Source organism: Zingiber officinale, chromosome 6B (assembly GCF_018446385.1).
Source record: "Zingiber officinale cultivar Zhangliang chromosome 6B, Zo_v1.1, whole genome shotgun sequence".
Classification (NCBI taxonomy): domain Eukaryota; kingdom Viridiplantae; phylum Streptophyta; class Magnoliopsida; order Zingiberales; family Zingiberaceae; genus Zingiber; species Zingiber officinale.
The window spans coordinates 11,496,266-11,513,373 of NC_055996.1; the positions used below are offsets into that span (position 1 = coordinate 11,496,266).

The 17,108-nt window shown below is 36.6% G+C and overlaps 2 protein-coding genes across 2 annotated transcripts; both read right to left on the bottom strand.

Annotated features, from left to right (window-relative positions):
- Positions 1-1,370: 1,370 nt before the first annotated feature.
- On the bottom strand, positions 1,371-9,758 carry LOC121991971 (pentatricopeptide repeat-containing protein At1g52620-like). The gene is made up of 2 exons (XM_042546060.1): positions 8,996-9,758; positions 1,371-1,597 (listed from the first exon to the last, which is right to left on the bottom strand). The coding sequence occupies exon 1, from the start codon at positions 9,719-9,721 to the stop codon at positions 9,002-9,004; it is 720 nt and encodes a 239-aa protein (XP_042401994.1). The 5' UTR covers positions 9,722-9,758; the 3' UTR covers positions 1,371-1,597; positions 8,996-9,001.
- Positions 9,759-10,682: 924 nt separating this feature from the next.
- LOC121991972 (oxygen-dependent coproporphyrinogen-III oxidase, chloroplastic-like) lies at positions 10,683-16,755 on the bottom strand. Its single transcript, XM_042546062.1, has 8 exons — positions 16,027-16,755; positions 14,980-15,055; positions 13,604-13,698; positions 12,703-12,786; positions 11,537-11,624; positions 11,207-11,331; positions 11,017-11,115; positions 10,683-10,942 (listed from the first exon to the last, which is right to left on the bottom strand). The coding sequence occupies exons 1-8, from the start codon at positions 16,585-16,587 to the stop codon at positions 10,874-10,876; spliced, it is 1,197 nt and encodes a 398-aa protein (XP_042401996.1). The 5' UTR covers positions 16,588-16,755; the 3' UTR covers positions 10,683-10,873.
- Positions 16,756-17,108: the final 353 nt, after the last annotated feature.

The following is a 17,108-nucleotide window of genomic DNA, read 5'->3' on the forward strand; positions in this document are numbered from 1 at the left end:
GGGTATAGTTCAATGATAAGTATTTAGGATTAGACTATAATAGTCGGGAAGTTCAAACTCAACACTATTATCACCCTCTGGGTATAGTTCAATGATAAATATTTAGGATTAGACTATAATAGTCGGGAAGTTCAAACTCAACAGAGGGTTTCATCGACTTTAAGACCTTCACCCAGGCACTTGCCACTTAAATTTCCCCGCTTTACCTATCTCTCAATAGTAGTGGAGGATACTCTGGTGGACCGTTAATGTAACGGTTCCATATTTTTTATTTTTAATCCAACAGTGAGGAAGCTCTCGGAAAACTAAGAGATGCTCTCATTTGCCTCCGCCTCACCCACCAGCTACCACCCTCCGCTTGACAATTTCACCTCCCTTTGACGGTTGTTTGTCAAAAGAAAGTGAAGACTTTGTGCAAGGATGGGGTGGGTAAGGGCACTAAGGGAACAGCTCGCTTCAACTCCACGTCGTTTGCTTTTATCAATTAATTCATTTGTTTATTAACATCACGAAATAAATGCTTGGGCCAGTTTGATTTCTTCTCCACATTTCAAGGTTTGTGTTGATGTAACTGTTATAAATTGATTGGCTCCTTAATTAACGTAATCATCTTTTTATTACAATATTGATGTAACTGCAATTTGTTAATTTGCTTTGTCATATTTGCTTTTATATCTTTAAAGTTATTAAATTGATGATATTTTTATTTGATTACAATTGTGAAGACCCCATGGGATTTGCTAGTTCAAGTACTCCTTTGTCATCCATATAAGGTATCTAAATGAGTTAATTATGTACCAACTCAAACAAGACTTGAACTAAAAGAATGACTTTACATAGAAACATGGGAAGTGAAGATCGACATATGCAAACTTAATTTATGGATGAGTTCCCATGACGATAAGATTTTGTTGGCCGACTAATGCGCTAGGCTCTTTTTGAAGCACCAAACTTTTTTCTCACATTATTGGTGCAACCCAATTAATTAAAGCTTAAAGGTAGACATGATCTTTCTACCCCTTTAAAGTGATAGACAAAGGAGTATACAGTACATTATAGTAAAAGGTATTAGGCTCATTTTAGACGTCTCTTACCGTCTAAATTACAAGGTCAGCTTATAGCTAACTGTCAAATAATAAGGGAGTAGGATTTATTTTTTCCCGAGGATATGAGGGTATGTGTCCATTGAAAATTAATCTCTATCTATTATAGCAAATATGTCAGGAGTATGCATTATAAAACTCTAATTAAGAGGCTTTGGGCTTGATATTTGCAGTAAATATAAGAAAAATTTTGGCTTTCATGTAGGACAAAGTGCTCTCATTGGTGGCAATCACTCAACTTTAGTTTTCAAGTGGATGAGACAATCATTAAGATGGATGCACAGTGGCATTTGGTTTTGAAACTTTATCAACTTTGAGTGTACCCTATACAAAAATGGTGGACGCATTTGAAAGCACAACATAGTGGACACAACGCTAACTATTACAAAAAAGTGTTTTACCTTTCATGTTTTTGGCAGTTCCTTTCCTGATTTATGAAGATTGCATTTGCACCAATTCCTGCATTGCTCGTGGCTATCGGTAGTGGATGAATCCTACAAGGCAAAAACATTTAAGTAGGTTGGAATTTAAAAGCATGATTAAGAAAATACACAAATAGTTCTTTTCAGTAAAAAGAATTTATTTGGATGTGAATGTAATAAGCATGTCATGTGAGAACAAAATGGTACCATGATTCAATAGTCATCAATGCCATATTTTTTTTACAAGTGGGTCAATAATGATAAAGGTGAATGGATAAGGCATTAAAAAATAGGATACATTAGGTAGGCGGAAGTTAAAGCCAACGATTGATAGATCCAGGTAGAATGGAGGAGATCAAAGTATCATTTCCTTGATCCTCCCTTGAATCGAAGATATTGCAAACAACTAATTTTTAGGCTAGAGAGGATAGATACACAAAGCAATATCACCCATGCAGATATCTTCAATTTGGTGTATCATAATTATGGCACTCTATCTTCAAAATTAAAGCCAATACACCAAGCATAGTTGAAAAAAAGTTTAGTATGATAACTAATGAAGCGTATCCTAGAATTCTAAACCACCAAATATCCCAAAAAATAATGCAAAGACCCTCAATTGATCTTCGCTCTTTAGGAATTACAAGCTCTTGCTCCTTGACTCTGAGAGGATGAATATCAAACCATATTGGTGAAGCCACCATACATAACAAAATAATCGAAATTTCTAAAATTGTTTGAATTTCAATATGAATGAGTTATCTAGAACTTCATATGATTTGTTATAAATTCACATCGCATAATTGTTGGCCAACAGCAAGGGAAATAGATGTTAAACCAATAAGATGTGAATGAAATAAACCATGAGTGTACAAAACAAAGCATGTTTTCACAAGCAATTAAGAATAATTAGTAAGACATGAAACTTAATGTTAAGCTTTACAAAGCTTTAAACAAATCATTTCTTGTCACCCTTTCGTGTTTAAACACCTTGACACAACACTAAGCCGTGGAGGAATGAATTTGCAGCACCGAACTTTCACAATGATAAATTTATTAAGAAGAATATATTATTGACGCAACCATCAATTACAAAGGGAAAGCTGGATCTAAAAAGCTAGTAGGTCGATGGGGCAATTAAGACAAACGAGATGAGTGAGTTAAAAGAAGTGAAGAGGATGAGTGATTCAAAAGGATCCTACAACTAGATTAATGGGCAAGCTGAAGGGATTACATAGGCTAGACCGACTGCATAGTTTACAAGTTGGACAAACAAAGTGGAACAAATAAAATGGATTGTGAGCTTAATGGTCAATGGACTAGACAAACTTAAATAATCAAGTGAATTAGATGATTTAGGAGATCCTAGTGGTCTGAGCATGATGGAAGGTCTAAGCCGGATGAGATTCTAAGCAAGACAAATGAACTAGGTATTCCAAACAGATTAAGTGAAGTTGTTGGAAGAGTTGAGAGGATTGAATGAATCAAGCAAACCGAATAGACTGGACCAAAGATTATTTATATATTTAATATTGTGAAGATTTATCCAACATTTTTACAAATCAAAAATAAAATTAATTAATATTTGAACCAAATTAAGCGATATAAAAATAGATTTCATTTCTTGTTATTTTTATTCTTTAAGAATCTACCAAGTCCAACTTAAAGATTATGTCAATGGTTCAGCCTAATTTTAGTTACCTTGGAAGAGATATCTTCTCTTTTTAAATGTCCTGATTTTTTTTATAATACCTTTTTACCCACTCTCGGTTGAAATAATCTATTAAATATGCATCTATTTAGTGTTCCATTGTCATGTAAAATGAACTGTTCTTATTCTTGAGAATATGCTGCATATATCATCAAGAGTAATTTTTAAAATGCTGGCTAAAATTTAATAGTTTTTCTCAAAATATCCTTAAAGTTCAAATACTATTAAAAAAAAATCACAACATTTTATTATATTTGTTAAGATTCTCTCTCTAAGTTGATTTAATGGTCAATTAGAAGAGTTTATAGGTAGTTTTTTTAAAAGAGCGAGATTTTGACTGTAAAATAAAAATGTTAACAGGCATTTCCACACTGATACAAACCTAATAGTATTTTGAACAAAAAAAATCTATTAAATTGTAAGATTCTAATAATTTTTCTACCCTCACTACTCAAACAATCTGTCAATATGAAGCTTTGTGAAATATTTTCACTATGCATATCATTTTGATCAATTATATAAGCTTCGGCAACACGATGGATTTGTTGTTGTAGTTTCATGTGTTCACTTGCATATGCCTTGTCCTTAAATGGCTACTGTACCAAAAGAATGAATGAATTTATAAAGAACTCTTACCTTAAAGAAGTGAAAATGACTCAAATAAGAAAATAAACCATTGTTAATAGGTCATAACAAGTTTTTTCAGTTTTGGCCAGACTATCCTCACAACATATTGGATATATGATTATTCCTGTTCTGAGTGAGAGCAATAAGGTTAAAACACTCCCAACTTATATAAATTTGAAGCCTTGGTCTTTAGCAATTTAATTTAACTCGTTTAAATTTAACTCGTTTAAATGCTAAGTTGTTCTCCGGAAGGAACGCGTTGCAGGGTCCGACTGTAACGTCTCGGCAAGGACCGCTACATCTCCAGAACTCGGGTGTAGTGATAAATATGCAAGAGTTCGCGTTACAGGGTCCGACTGTAACGTCTGACCGCTACATCTCCATGAGAACTTGGGTGTAGTGTTAAATAGGCAAGAGTTCTCACACCATAGGTTAGATAAGAACAAATATGATAGGAAAACTAATAATCTAAGATTTGGAACATGAAACATAAGAACTCTCACTGGTAAAAATCAATAGAGGTAGTAGATATGATGATTAGGAGAAAAATTAATATTTTGTGTGTACAAGAGATAAAATGGACAGGTGAAAAGGCAAAGATGATAGAGAACTCGAGTTTTAAGTTATGGAACACTGGAAAGAGTAAAGCAAGAAATAGAGTGGGTATTATTGTAGATAGTTTGTTAAAGGATGAAGTTGTAGGAGTAGTTAGAAAAGGGGATAAAATTATAGCCCTTAAGATAATAGTAGCAAAAGAAACTATGAACATAATTAGCGTATATGCACCACAAGTAGGATTAGATGAAGCTACCAAATCAAGGTTTTGGGAGGACTTAGATGAAATATTACAAAATATTCCACCAAATGAAATGATTTTAATAGGAGGCGATCTAAATGGGCATGTCGGAGTGAAAAATGAGGAATATGAGAAAGTACATGGGAGTTATGGGTTTGGAACGAAGAATGAGGAAGAGAAAACTATATTAGATTTTGCAATAGCATATGACCTTATATTAGCTAATACGTTTTTTAAGAAAAGAGAAGAACACTTAGTCACATTCAAAAGTAGGAATAATAAATCGCAAATTGACTTTCTTATAGTTAGGAAGAATGATAGAAAGATTTGTAAAGATTGCAAAGTCATTCCGGAGAAAGCTTAACTACCCAACATAGGGTAGTAGTGTTGGATATACGCCTCAAACATAGTATCAATAGAAAGAAAATATATACAATTCCTAAGATTAAGTGGTGGAAGTTAAAGGATGGGAAGCAATATATATTTAAGGAGAAGGTAGAAGTACAAGCATTAGGTGAAATATACCATGACTGTAATATAACATGGGATAAGATGGTATCAAAGTTGAAAATAGTAGCTAAGAGTGTACTCGATGAGTCAAAGGAACATGTACCACTAAGTAAAGAATCTTAGTGGTGGAATGAGAAAGTACAAGAGAAAGTGAAGGAAAAACGAATAGCTTATAAGGAATTATATATTTGTAAGAACGAGGAAAATTTAAAAAAATATACAATAGCCAAGAAAGAAGTTAAGAAAGTAGTGAGTGAAGCAAAAAATGAAACTTTTGAACGGTTATATCAAAAATTGGATACAAAAGAAGGGGAAAGATACATTTATAGAATAGCTAAAGTGAGAGAAAGAAAAACAAGAGATCTTAGCCAAATAAAATATATTAAAGATGAATGTAATAGGGTATTAGTAAACGATGGAGAAATAAAAGAGCGGTGGAAGAGATATTTTCATCAACTTTTTAATGAAGGTTTAGGTGACCAACTTAACTTAGGTAATTTAATTGGGTCAAATGAGCATAGAAACTTTAATTTTTATCGTAGAATTCAAACTTCAGAAGTAAAATAAACTTTAAATGAGATGCACAATGGAAAAGCCGTTGGACCAGATGATATTCCGATAGAGGTATGGAAGTGCTTAGGGAAGCAAGGTATTGAATGGCTTACAAAATTATTTAACATGATATTGAAAACGAAAAAAAGTTTAGAAGGATAAGTACTCTAGTTCCCTTATATAAGAATAAGGGAGACGTACAAAATTGTGCAAACTATAGGGGTATTAAACTAATGAGTCATACTATGAAACTTTAGAAAAAAATAATAGAAAAAAGATTAAGGAAGGAGATCACAGTGACAAAAAATCAATTTGGGTTCATGCTTGGAAAGTCGACAATAGAAGCTATACATCTTCTTAGACAATTAATTGAAAAATATCGGGAGCAAAAAAATAAAATCTACACATGGTATTCATTGACTTAGAAAAAGCTTATGATAGAGTCCCAAGAGAAAATATATGGAGAATTTTAGAAAAGAGATGTGTTAACGTAACATATATTGAACTAATTAAGAATATGTATGAAGATGTAACGACTAGAGTAAAGACTTCAGGCGGAGTAACTGAAACATTTCCAATAAAGATAGGGCTACATCAAGGATCAGCTCCAAGCCCCTATCTTTTTATACTAATTATGGACGAACTCACTGCGCACATTCAAGACACAGTACCGTGGTGCATGTTGTTTGCATATGATATTATTTTGGTAGATGAGACACGTGAAGGAGTAAACACTAAAAGGGAAAGGTTTTAAGCTTAGTAGTTTAAAGACAGAATATATGGAATTTAAGTTTAGCAATATTAGAAGTAATGAGACAATTGTTAAGGTATGAGAGGACGAGTTGTCTGAAAGATTTAAATATTTAGGATCATTTTTGCAAAATGATGAAGGGATTGAGAGAGATGTCTTACATAGAATACAAGCAGGATGGGTGAAATGGAGGGGAGCGTCGAGTGTTTTATGTGACCGTAAAGTACCTCTTAAACTTAAAGGTAAGTTCTATAAAACCGCAGTTAGACCTGCTATGTTATATGGAGCTGAATGTTGGGCTATGACTCGAGCACATGAGCAGAAGATGAGAGTTGCAGAGATGAGGATATTAAGGTGGATGTGTGGACATACGAAGATGGACAAAATAAGAAATGAGAGTATTAGAGAGAAAGTCGGAGTTGCATCTATTGAGGAAAAATTCCGAGAGACGTTTAAGATGGTACGGACATATACTTAGACGACCAATAAATGCTCCAGTTAGGCGATGTAAAACTATGATAAACATGCATATCAAACGAGGAAGAGGAAGACCAAAAAAGACTTGGTTAACAACAATAAAACAAGATAAAATTTATTTAAATATAGATGATGATATAATAGAAGATAGAGCTCAATGGCGTAAAAGGATTCATACAGCCGACCCCACCTAGTGGGAAAAGGCTTGGTTGTTATTGTTGTTGTTGTTGTACCACTACACCAAGCAATTATTAGTAAATCCTAACAAGTTATAAGAATCACATTGTTGTTGTTCCCCTGCTGGAAGTTTATCTCATCCATTTATGTTGCAAAATTCATATCAGCATATCCACTTCACAAGATGCACATCTAATCATGATACTATACCAGTAATGTCAGCCTGTTACCGTATGAAAATCCAATATTACTATCTTATCTATTTTCAAACCAGTAACAAAGCGAAAGGAAAAGATGAACGAGAGCAATGTAAAATGAGAGCTAACTTGAGGCATAAAAGGAAGGTTGTTCCATCATTTCAAGATACCCTTAGATTTTTCAATATCATTGTTCAACGAGAAAGAGGAAGACCAAAAAAGACTTGATTAACAACAATAAAACAAGATAAAATTTATTTAAATATAGATGATATAATAGGAGATAGAGCTCAATGGCGTAAAAGGATTCATACAGCCGACCCCACCTAGTGGGAAAAGGCTTGGTTGTTGTTGTTGTTGTTGTATTGTTCATTGCATCTTGAAACAAACTCATTAGTGACACATATTTAGGTGGAATACAATTCAAGCAACAGAAATTACCTAGATCAATGGTTATGCAACAATTCTAGAGATGGTTCCAATGGGCATTCACTTCTAGAGCCTTGTGATGGACTCCAACAATTTTGTGTCATCTTGGTTTGCAATGGCGAGCAAGGGAATATAATCTTCTCCAGATCGAACACTCTTTGACCTCACTTCTGTTTGTAACCTCAATTCAACCCACAAGACCCAACCATTCAGACCAAGCTTTGGCAATCCATCTTAACCATTCACCTCGGCCCAACCTTCATCATCATTGGATCAATTTGGATCAATTGATTTGACAACTATCCCATCCTCACTTATTGACCGAACTAGTTCTAGTTTGGAAGAACCCTATTTGACCGAATTTGAACTCATCTGAATTCCACCTTAGCTTAATTTCCAGTAACCATGTTCAAAGATCAGAACCAGCTCTTGAAAGTTAGCAAAAAATTACCACAACAATCAAATAACACATATCTTGAGTTGATGAATCAATTGAAACCTTAGATCAAGAATCTACAAAGTGCTTTCATGAACCTTAACATTAGAAACCAAGAAAACTGGAGGAGAAAACGAACAGATTACTTTCCTTGTGTTCTTCACAGCACTCAAGGTTGCCATAGTGAATAACATAGACATGATAGAATCTGAACAAACTAAACATGAAAGGAAATTCCTCAGCAACTCAAGCTTAATGGATTGGATATTAGTACATTTGGTTCATAAGCAAACCTATAGTTATTTTTCTAAATTCCTATAAAATAATTATTCTTATGTTTATATTTGATTGTGTTATTCCTCAATTTATTTCAAGGATGTCTATCCCTTATTTATTTTATGCTTGAGATAACACATTTGATAGTTCCAACTGAGCTAGCCAAACCAGCAAGTCCAAGCAGAATAGTCGATCCAGTCAGGCTTGATGGAATGGTTAGGTTGGTGGCGGTTCGGTCAAGCCGAGCTGATGAAATGAGTCATTTGGCTAGACAAACTGGTTGATCGTGCAAGTAAGGTATTGCAGGGATATCTTTTACACTGACAAATATTCCTTATAATATTCTATGAACCAAATATAAGAACAATTATTCTTTGTTTATAGCATTTCTTGTTCGTTCTATTCCAAAAACCAAACCCAACATGAAATTTTGGCTAACACATTGCCTAAATGATCTCATTCAATCACATCCTAAAGAAGCATTGATCAATCAAAGTGCTAGGGAGTAAGAGGGAAGCAAGCCAGACTTACAGTAGGTTACTCCCAGTTCTTAATTATTCTGTCGAGAAGCTTCAAAACATCACCGAATCCTTCACCACTCTGCTCGATCACCATCAATGCGGGATCCAGCTCCTGTGCCTCGTCGACCCGAGCCTGCTGGAGCAGTCCCCGGTAGATTGTCACCCGTGTCTCGCTTGCCGGAGTTATCCTATCGGAGACCATCTCCTTGACGGCAATAAGAGCATCGAGCATCCTGCCGAGCCGGCAAAATCCTTCCACTGAGATCCGGTAGACCTCCGCGTCGGGCCGGCATGGGGTATCAGACCGGAAGAGCCAAGAAAGGACCTTGGCGGCCTCTTTAGGGCGGCTATTTTGAAAGTAGGAGGAGATGAGGGAGTAGCAGAAGGGGATCGGGGAGGGATGGCGGGGGTGGTAGCGGAGTGCGGTGAGGAGGGACATGGCGGCAACCATGTCCGGGAGGGAGGAGAGGCGGTCGGCCAGGGAGGCGATGGGGAGGGCATCGAGAGGGGGGTCGGCAAGGAGGGCGGTGGTGATGAGGCGGACGGCTGCGTCGTGTCGGTCGGACTCGCAGAGGCGACGAACGAGGAGGCGGATCTCCGCGAGCTCGACGTCGGTGAGGAAGGCCGAGGGTTCGAGGGGAGGAGGAGGAGAAAGAGGAGAGGCCGAAGTGGAAATGAAGACGACGGGAGACCGCCGGTGGAGAAGTATCGCCGCCGCCGTCAAAGCTCTCCTCATACTGTGGGATTGCGCATCAACTCTGACGCGGCTATTTGATCACAACCCGATCCAAATTAAGGACCCAATTCATGATTCACGTCCACCCAAACCCGATCCGCTTCAAAGGCGCAAACATTCATAGTGACAAAAGATGAATACGTTCGTCCTAGCGCCTCTGTTAATCCGTCCCAGAGTTAACACGGAGAAAGTAAATCACGAAGGTCACCTGTCAATCCGTTCCAAAGTCAACACGGAGGAAGGAAATCACGGAGGTCAACACGGAGGAAGTAAATCATGGACCACTAATAACACATAAGAGAGACATTTACACCACTAGATCCATCTGAGAGAACTATTCAAAGGTGTAGACATTAACGATTCACGCGGCTATTACTCAGGTAGTTCATACATTATTTGAGCAAAAGGTGGAACCGCCACCCTAGCGACCCCCTGAGCCTGGCCCCCCAGAATTTCAGAGGGAGTAAAGTAAATCACGGTGAGTGCTGGGCTGGAAAGTTGACTGGGGTCTTAGGAGTTTTTGACCAGCAGACCAGGAATATTATTCCCGTGTGCAACTGACGACCCTCGACCTTTGGTCATTTGAGCAAACAACCAGGCAACTTATCAGCTGATCCAGCCCGTGGGGGTAGGTAGTTCATACATTATGATTCACTATATATTGGTCCATAAATATGTAATTTAATAATTTTAAAATTAAGAAACATTATTTAAGAAATTTGTTCAGTAATTTGCCGTATTTACACACTCCCATCAAATAAAATATAAAAAAATCTTGATTAAAAGGGGAAAAAACTATTTTAATATTTTCAATAGAGATAAATCAAGTTCAATACTAAAAAAACACTTGAGCAAAGTTTTATTTGATTCGGAAAAAATGCTCCTTATAAATTCGAAATCTAACACTGCAATCTGATATATCAAATATCATGCTCTAATCAACACTAACATACACTAAACATTTTGCAAAACCTTGAATAGATTAAAATTATGCAACTCATTACAATCTCTGTTTGACTCCATTCCTGATCAAATTTATCCATGCTACAAATGGGCCTAGAATGTAGATAAATCATAAGGTTCCTTGTGCTCAACACAAACCAGCAATAAATTTAACTTATAGTTGCTTGTCTATCGAATATTTGGTGAAGATTAGAGCCATTCCTTTGGGTTTTTACATGCGTCTAAGAGTTTCCATTCTTCGGTTCCTTCCTCGGGTTGCTGCAGAGAAATTAGTTGCAGTCAGTGGTTAGGCAGACTATTTGTGTGAGAAGAGAGGAGTTTGATGTTCATACATGGTCATATTCCCACCGAGCAGTTAGTGGAAGGGAAACAAGGATGCTTTCGATCCGTCCTCCGGTCTTCAGACCAAATGTTGTGCCGCGATCATATACCTTCAGAAAGGGAAAGATGCACATAGTATTCACTGATAATCAGCTCGTGAAGTGGGAATGCTTACAAGTTTGTTTCACTTTGCTTGCTTACCAGATTGAATTCTACGTAGCGTCCCCTTCGTAATTGTTGCCACTCCTTGTGCTGCTCGTTAAAAGGTGTGTTTTTCCTTCGTTCTATAATGGGAATGTATGCTGGGACAACAGATTTTGTGCATTCTAGCAAAAAGACAGTTCCCTTTGGTTAACATGGTTGCTGAATAATTCCAAATAGATTTTGCATGCCCATTGTTATAAATTGGTGTTAGACGAACAAAAGTGAGGTGTGATGATGGATAAAGTTAACCTCTTGGAAAGATGAGCTCTGGTTAATGTTTTTCCTTTAAAAAATTAAGAAATCTGAGAAATGTTTGTGAATGATTACCCGTAGAGAAAGCAAGAAGCATCTCCTGATCGTAGTTGTTAAGGTCGTCAAAAAATATGCCACCTAAGCCACGCCTTTCATCGCGATGCTGTAGTAAATATTAAAGGCTGAAATCAGATTGTTTGTGTAAAGATAACAACGCATTAATTCATATTCCAATGTGTAGAAGCAACAGTTTTTTACCCAGACGTTAAAAGAAAAGAAAAAATGGTTTCAGCTATCAGAACATATGACGGAGTTCTAATATTTACTGCCATAGCTTCTAAAATCTGAGTTACAACTATCAAAAAGCAATATCAAGAATTTTGCTTCATTGTTTAGCTAAAATGCTGAAGATTCTTTTACAAATAATAAATGAAAAGGTAATTCACAAGGAAAAGGGTTCAGGATGAGAAGAGAAAACACCTCGCGGTGTGAGCAATAGAGAGTGGCATATGGAATGGTTTATGCAGAATATGCCATGTGTTGTAAAACTATACACGTGCAGGTTGCAAGTTAAACCAGTGTTATTGGTGCCTCTTCTCTGTATTGTATGGAAATCTAAACGAGAGGTGTCTAGTTGCAGTTTTGTTGCTATTATTCCTAGTGGAATGGTTATTGCAATTCAAGGATCGTACAGCAACAACAACAACCAAACCTTCTCCAGGTAAATTCTTAGATATGTATATTCAAGGATCATACAGGAAGGTAACTGCTCAGATAATTGGTGAATTGCGAGTAATATTAGAGGATGAGTTACTTGAAGAAATGCAGTATTTCTTGTGTTTTAGTCAATTTAGATTTCTTGCTGGAATCATCTTTGTTTGTTTCTAGCTTAATTAATGATGTAAACTTCTGTGGGGATTTTTTTTTCTGTTAGCAAAGTCAGAAATGTAAACTTTTTTGGATGGTCAAATGAAGTAGTATCTTGAATTTGTTAAAGAACCACAATGTAAATGAAAAAATAAATAAATCAAACTGATTATGCCTCGACTACTAGATGGCTACTCATCTCCAACATGAAAATGATCGTCACCATATTTCCAAATCATTAAAAAAGATCTACACTATACTTGTTAAACATACAAGAATACACCAAAAAGCTTACTGTCGACAGATCAGCTTGTATACTAAAAAGATAAGCTTGCTTTTGAGAAAAAATAACTGAAGAGGATTAAAATGTGTACCTTTATAATGAAGTAATCATCACACCATTTCTTGAATCGGGGATAGAAACTTGGATCAAATTTATCACATGCTTGCTTTTGGATCTAATGCAACAAATTTGCTAACGTTAAAATAAGAACTTAAGCAAGATAATTGAAAGCAAAAAATGGTATCTTTACAGATGAATTTATAGAATGCAGAATCAAAAAAAAAAAAATACTAAAGCAAACAAATTACTGCAAATATTGTCAACATAGCTATTGATACTATGGATATATATATATATATAACCAACCAATTAACCATAGACTATAGTGGATTAGTACATAGAACAAAATCAAGTAGCACTATGGTCAAACTTTAGCCAATCAGCACCCTATCAAAACAATCAGGTCTATTCCCAAGTTTTACAACCATGCAACAAAAAAGAAACAAAAAAATTTTGCTTACCCAAACTACATGGTCCACAAATTGTGAGTGTAAATTAAGTTATTATAAATGATGTATTCTCAATAAGTATTTAATCATTAGGATACTATTAGCATATTATATATGAGTTTTTTTTTTGATATTTTATTTCTTCCAACTCATAAAGCTGCTTCTTCTTGGGATTTCATCATAGCCATGGGTTTGATGAAGCCAATGTGGTGTCTCCTCCCCTACTTCCCTATTTCCCTTGCTTCTTCCCGCCTTTCCATTTTCTCCGCACCTCAAGACAATCCTTTCAGTTTGCAGTTAGTTTGCTCTCAGTATGTCTCCTTATTCTCGCACAGTAAATGTTGAAGCTCTAATCTCCTTTCTTTTTTTGTCAATTCTCTTTTGTTGCAAGATTGACATATTTTCCATATGAGCCAGTAATATTTCCTCTGAACTTAATCAGATAATTCAAAATGACAAGAAGCTTAAAGTGTTTAAACTAACCATGTGGAAATGCTTAACATCTTCCTCAAAGATATAAGCGGGGGTGAAATCAGTGCCGCCACCAAACCACCATTGCCTGGGTGCCCCAGGAGCATCTGCAAGGAGATGTTTATGAAAGATGATAATATGTTTTCATTCATACAACATTATACAAACTCCAACAAAAAACTAAAACTGAAACAGGACTGATTAAGTCAAATTGATACAAAAATATCAGAACTGAATCATCTGTTCAGTAATCCATCCAAGGATATCTTTCGAATACAAATTATCTTCAAAAAATTGAGAATCCCAATCAGTGATAACTTCACACAAAACTTTATAAGCCATCTGCCTTAAATGGACTCTTCTTTCTATATATGGATTAGAGCTGGCAGCTCCAAATGGTAGTTTAAAATATAATAAGTCTGCAGATTTACTAATTTAGTTATATAATTAGAACATGGTTGGGATGTATTGCATTTATATTGAACCTGAATTTTTGATGACCTGAAACATCATATTATAGCAGAGTTAAAATTTTCCATTTAATGTCACCTAAAGAGTATTAACAACTCAAGTGGTAATTAACTATAAAATTATCATGCTATAGACTAACAACAACAGACTATGCATCTTGCAGCAACATAAGTTCAGCCTATATAGACCACATTATAGCTTCTAGCAGCACATATGTGAACTTTTTTTGTTCAACTATGATCTAGTCAATAAACTAGTTATATCAAGTACCCCTGCTGGGAAGTAGATATCCTAGCTTGTAAAGAAGAAGATATTCTAGCTTGTTAAGTTGCGACAGCATGTATCTTACTGAGCAGCTTTGCAGATGTTCGGAAGCTTCAGGCAATACAGCAAGAATAGCTCCACTTGCCGAAAGAAAATTGAAATAGATTGCAGATCCATGCTTAAGAAATTGATGGACGATGGAAAATATTATGACTTTATGGATCATAGTGGTTCACAGTTAAGAAACCTTATAAGCATGTGCAGTAGACATTAAAATGCTAAGATGGAAGTGTATGAACAAATAGATTGGAATTATATGTAAATAATCAAAGATATGACTACACAAGTTGGAACAAATAGGATTGAGGCCAAGAGGGGTATAAGAGTGATAAACTATAACTACTCGAAATAAATTTAAATTGACTTAAAAGATCCAGATATTAGTAGCTGTGTAGCCTTAAATAGAGTTCAATAGAGGAAAATATTTGTTAGTAGACCTTCAATAGTTGGGGCATGCAACTGGTATGTTGTTGTTGTTGTGGACAGAAATTTCAAGATAAAATATTTGTCTTAAAAAGGTCACAATATCAATCAAGTAACTGTATCAAGGACTTAAAAATCTGATAAAAATTTAGAAACTCTAGAGTAGGTACCTTTTGGTGCATCAGTTTCAAAGTACCGGTAGTTGAAATGCAATGTTGGTGCAAATGGATTTTTTGGATGCAAAACCTGCAAAACATAGAGCAAATTGCTTGAATAATCTATTCCATATAGTGCATAATGCAATAGCCTAATACATACAGTGTCACATACAAAATAAAAGCACAGGGCATGATGCTGCAAGGGACAACTATACAGGACTAAGATGAAGAGTAATGACTAGATGAATGAAATTATCATGCTCCAAAGCTCTATAAAAATTTAATCAATAAGTTTGAGGCTTTGGGAATCTACGACTTTGCAGTTTGCACTTATTAAATTTACATTCTTCAGTAAATCAACATTTGCACTTATTAAAGTTAAATTCTTCAGAAAATCAACATTCTTCAATATACTCGGAAGAAACCAGATCCTTTGTCTTAAATTTTTGGCAAGCCATTTGGCGTAGATGAAAAAAACCTTTCATCAAAGTCAAGAAAATGAACTCCAAATATAATATTAACCACTCAGTATACTAAGCTCTCCACAAGTTTGCAGACATCTAATAGAGCTCACTTATTCCTAGCCCTATTATCCTGATTCTTCTATCCCCGGTACAATGGCACATAGTTCCACAAAGGTATAAAAGCATTTTCTGAGTTACATACGAAGTTATGATCATTAAGCATTGAATGATCTAGTATAACTAATGAAGACTAATTCATTCAAGGATCAAATAGTCAAACATTTATCTATCTAAGGCAGTGTTGTTGTGTTCTGTTTAACCCAGATTGTTGAACAAACCATTCATTTTTTACTTATTTTTCTCCTGAATATGCACTTACTTCAGCCTATGCTGCCTTGTTAATCTGAAGTCCGTAGGAAAAAAAATCAATTATCTGTTACAGAATTCAGACTTCAAACCATAAAATAAAGCCCACCGTTGCAAAAATCACCCTTCTAACAACTGCAGTTCTACTGCCAACACAATGCCCTCTTGCTCAACGACATTCTACAAACTAATAATTAATCAGTAGGTTGAAAGAATAATTGTCACATACCGAACTGATTCCAGCTGCAAAGAACGGTACAGGCCCCGCCTTTGCCGACCCATCCGTGGCTCCAGCCTCCCCCTTGGCGGCACGATAAGCCTCCGGCGGCATAATCCCGTACACCACCGATACATTAACCCCGGCCTTCTCCCACACCGCCCCGTCCTGCAGGACCCGGCTGATGCCGCCCCCTCCTCCCGGCCGCGACCAAACATCCTCCCTGAACGTTCCTCCGCCATCGGCCTCCTCGATAGCGGCGCACACCTCATCCTGAGCCTCCCGGATCATCCGCTCGAAGCGGGCGCGAACGGAGGCGGACGCTGATGCAGCGGCGGAATGGGATCCATCGGCCTCGCGGAGGAAGGTCTCGGGCCGCTCGTTCTCGGGGGTCTCCTTCTCGATGGCAACGGCGGCGCGGACGGGGACGAGGCGCGGGAATCGGGCGCGGGAGGAGAAGACCTCCGTAGAGGCGGAGCGGCGGAAACGGATGAGGGCGGGAGGCTTGAGGGTTTGACCAACAAAGAAAAGAGAGGAAGTGGCGGTGACAGAGGCGGCAGCGGCCGAGGGCATTGCGGCGGAGATGGTGAGACGATTTGGGGATCGGTAAGAGGAGTGGAGGAAGAGGGAGTCCTATAAGGCGTTCCAGTTACCGCCGGCGGCCCGTGGTTTGGGCTTATGGGAGGTGACGGTATGCCGCCGAGGTGAATCGGCTGTTGGTGGGTTTTATTTCGGATAAGGAGTTGGATGAGATTATCTTTTTATAGATATATAATATATATAAATAAGTTAGGATGCGGAGAGTCCGTGCGGACGAGTCCGTTGAATTCTTTTTAAAAAAAAAAAAAAATTATTATTTTTTTATCAATAAAATTTTATCTTAACTAAATTTATAAAGAATAAAAAATAATTTTAATATTATTTAATTCAACTTAAATTACGCAACAACTTAATTTTACATTTACTAATTTACCTTTATCATTGACCTCTGATCACGCATCGTTGCTCCTCCATAATCCCTTAGCTTCTTGGGACCTTCTCTTCTTCTGTCTTCATTTATTCCTCATCCAATGGCAACAGTGATAGCGGAGGCT